Genomic DNA, 7,931 nt, shown 5'->3' on the forward strand with positions numbered 1-7,931 from the left:
CTAAGATTACAGCTGTTTAACATTGAAAGGTGAACTCGTTGATAAATGGGGCCAATAGGCGCCTAAGTTTGGAACTATTTCTGTTTTTTTAATTTAACTTTTCATTGCTATATATGGTTCAATAGAAATAAAATACTACTAAACCAACTTTTGAGAACTATTTGTTCCTATTAGAATACTTGTACACCCTACACAATGTAATAGGGTACAAATTTGAAAAAGTGAAGATATTTTCTGCGATTTTGCACTGAGATATAAATTGGACCGGTTTTGCTTTTAAAACATATCACTGCTTCAGATCTTGCTGCAAAAGAACAGAAAAACTTTTAGAAACTTGTGTCTTATTGCATTCCTCCTTGTATACAGTGAGATTTGATTCTATACTTGATCTTTCCTTTTTCATAAACTAACATTTCACAATAAGAAACAAGCGAGTTTCTGTACCATGAAGTAGCCCTGTAATATAGTCAGTCACCTGGCACTAGGCACATCTTATTAACATTCATCAGGAGATACAGTACCACTGCACACCCTGAAGGGTACTAATTATTTTAGCTGAGCCTCACCCTTGGGGTCCATTGCTTCTGCAGGTACACTTGTTATATCCCGGACAGAACTAGATAGGCGTACCTTTTGTATTTCATCAAAATAGCAAACATAAGTGCAGCAGGGGAGTTATGCTCTGCATTAGAATACAATATTATTACATTTAATTTATAGGGCGCCACAAGTGGTCCACAGCGTTGTACATACAGTGAAGGTTACACAGAACATTACAATACAGTAACCAAAATATAAACAGAACACAATACAGTATAATAAAGCCATGAAATCACTTTCTGGTTCATTCATGCTATCACCCCTAGCACTACACAACTCCGCTAGGATTCAGGATTAGCGAAATTAAGTTGCTATTAATTTAATGTACCATTCTGGTTCAACCAGAAAAGCCACCAATATTATTATTACAGTAGCAGAAATTGAGTACGCTGATGAGGAGGAAACAAGCGCAGTTGAGTTAATTGAATCACTGCAGCTATATTGTGTAATATATATATATATATATATATATATATATATTTGCATGCATACACACACAAACATGATGTTATGTTCTTAATTGCATTAACCCTACTGCAGGGAAATTACAAAGTGATGGGTACTTACTACTGTTGCACTTACTTTCCAGCAGGGAGTTTATAAGTGATGCAGCCTGCTGCAGGCTGTAATACTTCTCCATTTCCAGAGCCGAGGTCCGGATAGTAGTGTCCGGTGTGGCCATGCCTGCTGTCCTGGGATCAGTGTGGTTGCATACACGCAGCAAGTAGGGCAGGGTCAGAGCTGGGCTGCCCCCATGCCATGCCGCAGTGACACATGGGGTACTATAGGGACCCCTATGAGAGCCAGCAGAGGTGCAGCACAGGAGATGATGGACCAGGAGGGGATAGTCACAGTGAAGTGTGAGCAGTATCACCCGGGACAGCACAGAGATAACGAGGATACCACTACAGAGAGAGACCACTTGTCGCACCTGTCCCGGTTACACAGACTAAGCTTTGCAGAGTTGAGGACCCCACTATGTAGGAGTCTTCCCACTGGGACATCCCATTAATACATCACATGGACCATATGTAGGTTGCGACGATGAGACTGCAAATCTACAAAAATGCAGGTGGAGATGCAGATATCCTCCAACATAAACCTCCGCGGGTAGATTCCACGCGTGATCATTCCACGCCGCTACACCACGACAAATCCAGCAAATAATCACGCAGCCTTATGAAAAGTCCCCGTCGTTGTGAAGCGTCCTGTAAGCGTCCCACCCTCAGCAGCACTCCCAGCAGTCAGTGTACAGTAGCACTCAGTCCCCGGATGCCAGGCTCAGCAGTAGCAGCTACTCACATTCATAAACACGAGCAGATCACACCAGTGTTACAGTTCTGTATGTGTTGTGTGTGTGTGTGTTGCTGCAGGAGCTCACGCTCACTCCTCCCTCTGTCGCTCCCTCCGGTGCTCACTGTTGTTAACTTCCCCAGCTCACAGCCAGTCTGCTGCGTCCAAGCCCTATACACAGATCAGTAGCGTACACATAACCATGTATCAGATGAGAAATGGGTGTGTGTCAATGTTCCTTGTGTCTATTACAGTTAAAACAATTAATTGCGCTGTACACCTGTTGTATATGTCATATGCAAATTAAAAAGTATCAAGCATTAAACCAATTGTTGTTACGACTCCAAGATTGACTTAACATTGCCCAGAGAGGCTGATTCTGAGTGGGACAATTCTTTTTTCTTTTTTTTTGCTGTAACCTGATTTTACTACCTAATGCTAAATGGAGTATCTGTAGGGCTAATGCTTCAAGTGGAAAGCTGCCCCCATCACTGTTTCTCCAGTCCACAGCCACAACCATCATCGGAAATAATAATCATGCTTGTCTACTCACCCGGAACGGCCGGGAGGCTCCCGAAAATTGGCTGACGCTCTGGCCGCCCTTAAAAGTGGGCAAGTCTCCCAGCCGATAATCTTGGCATCAGGGGCGTCTTAAGAGAGGAGGGGCCCCCTCCTCTCTCCCCGGTGGCTGGCAGCCGACTGACGCGGCTGGCCAGCCACCGGAGCATTAGTAGACTCCGGGCACTAGAGTGTGCCCGGAGTCTACTGCACATGCGGTGTTTCCGGTGTTCTGAGCAGCGCTGACACCCGACGCGGGACCACGGACAGGTACATTTAATAAAATATGGGAGCAGTGTGTGCGGTGCGTGGCCCCCCTGGACCCTGGGGCCCATGTGCCCCGCACACACTGCACCCATTATAGATACGCCACTGCTCAGCATTGTGTAGCAGGGGTGGGGCCACGATCACAGACGACTCTAGGCATAGGCATTCTAAGCAAATGCCTAGGGCGACTCGAATGCCTGGGGACATTCCTGGGCTCTGCCACTGCCCCCCCCCTCCCTACCTCCCTCCCTCCGCGACACTGCCCACCAGAGCTGGTTTAAGGGGGGAGCGCTGGGGATAAGTATCCCGGACCCTCTCTGATGGGTCCCCCTGCCACAGATCGGATGTTTATGCTGATCCGATCTCCAGCGCTGCGCACGCGTATTGACAGCACCTGGCCGCAGAGAAGTGCTGGGCAGCTGAGCGATAGCTGTCCAATGGTTGTAATGCTGCAGCCTGCGTCTCAGTGACTGGCAGGCTACAGGGAAGGAGAAGGCGGGAGAAAGGGAGGGCACAGCCTGGCCCCTAAGCATGGAGGTGGATGTTCTCTGAAGAGAGGAACGTGTAGTCTGTCAGCTACAGTAGGAAAGGTAAGACACGTAGTTTATTCATTTTTTTACTAGTTAAATTTAAAAGCACTGGGTCCTATGTGTACAATATATATGTATATGTGTGTATATTTATATGTCTATTGGATGCATATGTATGTGTTATGTGTACAAAATACATATGTGTGCGTGTGTGTGTATATATGTGTAAATATGTATACTGTATATGTATATATACATATATGTTTTCGGGACTGTTCTGCTGTCCCACCCGTGGGCCGCAGTGTCCCGCGGTGGGGGGGAAGTTGGGGAGAGACAGCGGGTGTGCAGCAGGAGAACAGATGCCATGCACATGCGCTCGGCATCTGTTCTCTTGTGTATGGACTGCCTGGGGGCTGCCCAGCATCTCGGAGAATGCTGAGCACGCCCCCAAAGTAAAGAAAATGGGGGAAGCTGCGATGCTCCGCCCCATTTTCCATAGACCGCCCCTTTTTCACAGGCCACGCCCCATTTCAGCCACACACGCCTTCGGCGCTCGACCTGTCCCTCCTTCCTATGTTACTGATCACTGAAGATCCCGTTCGGGATTCCGATGCCAGTATCCTGATCTCCTTTGAGATATTGGTGTCAGCATTATTTCGGGAGGCGGGATTCCGGTGGCGGTATATGGACGGCCGGAGGTATCCCGTCCGATGGCAATATAACTACATCCGCGTATAAACACAGATTACTGGTGGGATTATCTGCTAGGGGGCACCAGTCAAAATTTTGCCTAGGGCACCAAATTGGCTAGGGCCGGCTCTGGCCACGATGATGCAGTCACGGAACCCTTACGTCGCGCCACGCCCCGCCGACTTGGCACTTGCACCAGCCTCATGCTACAGTAATGGTGCGTACACATTGGGCGATATTACTGAGCAATAATCGTGCAATCACTCAGTAATCCTGCACTATAATGTCTGAAATGACCAGTGATGCACGCTCCTGCTGGTTGTTTCCGACATTGTCCATCGCCTGAACATGCAGCCCAATCTGCCGATAACGACAGATTGACCATGTTCACGAATGATGGAGTGTGCCTGCACTGAACGACTGATCGTTCATTGTAGGCACTACAGGGGATCAGGAATTACTGTACGATTGCGATGTCGTAATGATACTGTCTTTCCTAATCGCCCAGTGTGTACACATAAGTGCAAGACATCCACCAGAAACAGGCTTCCCTTCTCCACACACAAAACTCAGAATAGCAGGAAACTCCAGCAACACGCCCAGGGCCTTAACTAGTGTGGTGCGGCTGGTGTCACCACACAGAGTGCAGGATGCCTTGGGGCTGAACCGGCCGCCCATCACAATCTCTATTTTACCAGGCTACCGCTGCTGTGTATATCAGTAGCGGTGCGCTCAGCACCTTCACTGCAGCCCTTCCTGTCTGTCACTTACAGGCAGCAGCTCCACCTCAAGCACTCGGCGATCTCTCTGTAGGGATGGAAGAGATGTTATGATGTCCGTCTCCACACTCCCAGGACCCACAATGGAAAGAAAGAGAGAGGAGGAGCTGTTGGGCGCTCAGCGGTAGAGCAGCAGACCACCATACACAAGCGGGCAGACAGCCAGGCAGATTCCTCAGTCCACTCCAGACACTAACAACGCGTCAGTATCAGACACAATCTGTGTCAGTGTAATTCTGTGCCTGGGTATCATTGACCAGGTGATTGCACTGCCTATAGGAGATATAGGAACAATGTAAATTTGTTAGGCACCTCTTGGCGCTAAAAATAAACAATGATGGTATTATAAAAAGAGAGTAATACTATATTTGTTAAGTAGATGAGTGTTGTCTGACGTCCACAGTACATATGTAAAAAAAAATAATAAAAGGCACAATAGTGCATTAAAACTTTTATGTAATTTATTCAATTAGCTTAGAAGCCATACAAATGTTGATAAAAAGCTCTAATCATGAGCACAACATCAAGAATACAAACATAAAAACATTAAAGAAACATGAAACAAGTCTCTATGAATAATAAGTTCTTATGGGTGGGCCCGTACCAATAAGAAAGTATAAAACAGCGTGGTATTACAAACGGGATTTCCGGTTGTCCCCTGTGTAACTCACTGTTCAGATGTTTCAAGGTACAGTCCTCCAACAGCATGCAGCAGCCTGACACGTTTCGAGCACTGGGGCTCTTTATTAATGGTGATCAAGCGAGAGAGCCCGGGGAATAGGAGGGATGGTTGGGGGTGATTACAATATGATACAATAAAAATATTAAAATTAACCTGTTTCCAGTATAAGGTAATAATTTAACAGGTGACCAATAAACAATAATATTTTCTTGTTTGCCATAATCTTATTTAAATGAAAACAAAGGGTTATCCTGTGGTTTAATTTTAATAAGACAATGGCAAACAAGGAGATATTATTGTTTATTGGTCAGCTGTTAAATTATTACCTTATACTTGGAATAGTAAGGATGATTTTAATTAATTGGCTGTGTGAGTGCTGCATCTGAGAAAGAGAGTCACGGGAGGAGGGGGGGGGGGGGTCACCCATGCTCTTTCTCGCACAGGGCTCCAAAATGTCTAGTTACGGCTCTGTACACTCCCAAGCACAGGCTGGTGCTAGGGTATTCAGCGCCCCCCTGTAAACTATAAATTTGCTCCCTTCAATTTTTTTGATAAAAATAACAGTCGTGGTCTCAAAAGGAAGGGGCGTGGCCACACAGTAATACCCCCAATTGAAATTACGCCACACAGTAGTGCAATCTTATTCACATTACACCGCACATAGGGCCTGATTCTGTAAGGATCGTAATTGCATGGCTGCACTCAGGGTTGTTTCTAGGGTCTGTGTACACACCTTTGGTATGACATTTGCAGAAGCATGACCTTGTGTCACACCCATGTTTTTAGTCACGCTGGGGGCGAGCCCAGCACATTGAAAATACAAGCCAGATCCACATAAAATACACTGAAAAAGCCACTTCCATATAAAATATATTGAAAAAGCCAGAGATGCATTAAATTTGTTTTAAAAACCACATCCATATAAGATACATTTTGAAATCCAGCACCGCATAAAATACATTGCAAAAAGCAAGATTCACATAATACACATTTCAGCTCCTCCATGTGTCACTCCAGCTCCCTCCCTTATGTCACGACCAGGGTTTCTCGGCATAGGAGACAACAGGTATTACCTGTGGGACCACTGTGGCGTGGTCCCTCCACCGGAGGGGCTGGTGTCTGGCTACGGGCATTGGCTGTGTGAAGTGTTCCGCGAGCACTGTGTCATTCTGGCCAGGGTAGGCCTGGTGGTGTTTCCATTCCATTCTGGTATGGGCGCTGCCATCTTGCCTCTGGTCAAGTGACTTAGCTGCTCCAGTCCTGGCGTGTCACATGCTCTCTCTGACCTATCACTATTCTGCACTGGGTACTTAATGGAGTTCAGAGCTTCCCATAGTTGCCAGTGCAACGTGTTTCACAGCGCATGCTGTGAGAGAATTCCTGTGCTCCTCAAAACCTATCTGTTTGAGTGCTCACCTGTGCTTTTGCTGAATCCCAGCTTCCCAGCAGCCTACATCGCCCTGCCTGCTCCCAATCTCCTGCTGGAACCATCCTACACCTTCAATCTACCATTTCCCTGCCAAAGGACCTGAGTGTGCAGTTAACCCTGTACCTACACTGCCTCCATTTACCTAGCTCTCTGATCCTACACTGAGCCACCTCAGTACAACTCTCCATTCAATTCATCAGCTGCTGCTAATCCAATTACTCTATAACCTCCATGGATTTCATCTCACCAGTATTAATCAGTAATGCTGCATACACACACAATGATTAGGTAAATGAATTATTTTAGTAAACGATTTTTGTTCATTTTTTCAAGGGAAAAATTTACGAAAATCGTTTACTAATTTTTTTCATTTACTAAATGTAATGAACGAGATTTTTAGAACTACAAACGATTTTTGCATATTAACTTAATGAAAATCGTTGAGATGGCCAGTCTGACTGAACTACAAACTACAAACGTGAACGCGCATGAACGATAATCATTCATCGTTTTCACTCAGAAAGTGAATGATTTTTACAACGATTGAACGGTAAATGATATTAATGATAATCATTCAAAAAATCGTTGTGTGTGTATGCACCTTAAAGCTGCATACACACATGATTTTTTGAACGATCGTTAGCAATATCGTTTATCGTTCAATCGTTGTAAAAATCGTTCACTTTCTGAGTTAAAATGATGAGCAATTATCGTTCATACGCGTTCACGTTTGTAGTTTAGTCAGACTGACCAACTGAACGATTTTCATTAAAGGAGCATACACACTAGACGATATGCTCCCTGAGCGATCTCGTCTAGTGTGTCCCTGGCAGGGTGTGCTCAATGTCGTTCATGACATTGAGCACACCCGCTGAACGATATCATTAATGATATTGTTCAGTGCCGGGCTCTCTCCCCCATTCCCCAAAATGCAGCAACCTGACAATATCGACAGGTTGGCCTGCATGTTTTCCCGATGAACGATAAAAACGAACTACCTGCGGGAACGCGCATCGTTCGTCGTTATCGTTCATTTAGGTAAAAAAATGGACGATAAAGTGAACGACTGAACGATATCGTTATCGTTCAGTCGTCCACTTTAA

General features: G+C 45.6%; 1 protein-coding gene across 9 annotated transcripts in view; it reads right to left on the bottom strand.

The window, feature by feature from the left end:
* The window catches only part of MCF2 (MCF.2 cell line derived transforming sequence), a 201,900-nt gene extending 195,290 nt beyond the window's left edge, over positions 1-6,610 (bottom strand). For 4 of the 9 annotated variants that reach the window (XM_088465803.1, XM_088465801.1, XM_088465797.1 and 1 more), the window contains exon 1: positions 1,168-2,081. In XM_088465803.1, the coding sequence (XP_088321929.1) occupies positions 1,168-1,282 (115 nt within the window). In that variant the 5' untranslated portion in view covers positions 1,283-2,081. Of the gene's footprint in view, positions 1-1,167; positions 2,082-2,446; positions 2,455-6,472 lie in introns of those variants that run through there. The other 5 variants (XM_088465800.1, XM_088465799.1, XM_088465798.1 and 2 more) reach the window with 5 other exon arrangements.
* Between the last annotated feature and the right edge of the window lie 1,321 nt (positions 6,611-7,931).

This window comes from Taudactylus pleione, unplaced genomic scaffold, assembly GCF_031769625.1.
Source record: "Taudactylus pleione unplaced genomic scaffold, aTauple2 ptg000064l, whole genome shotgun sequence".
Lineage (NCBI taxonomy): Eukaryota > Metazoa > Chordata > Amphibia > Anura > Myobatrachidae > Taudactylus > Taudactylus pleione.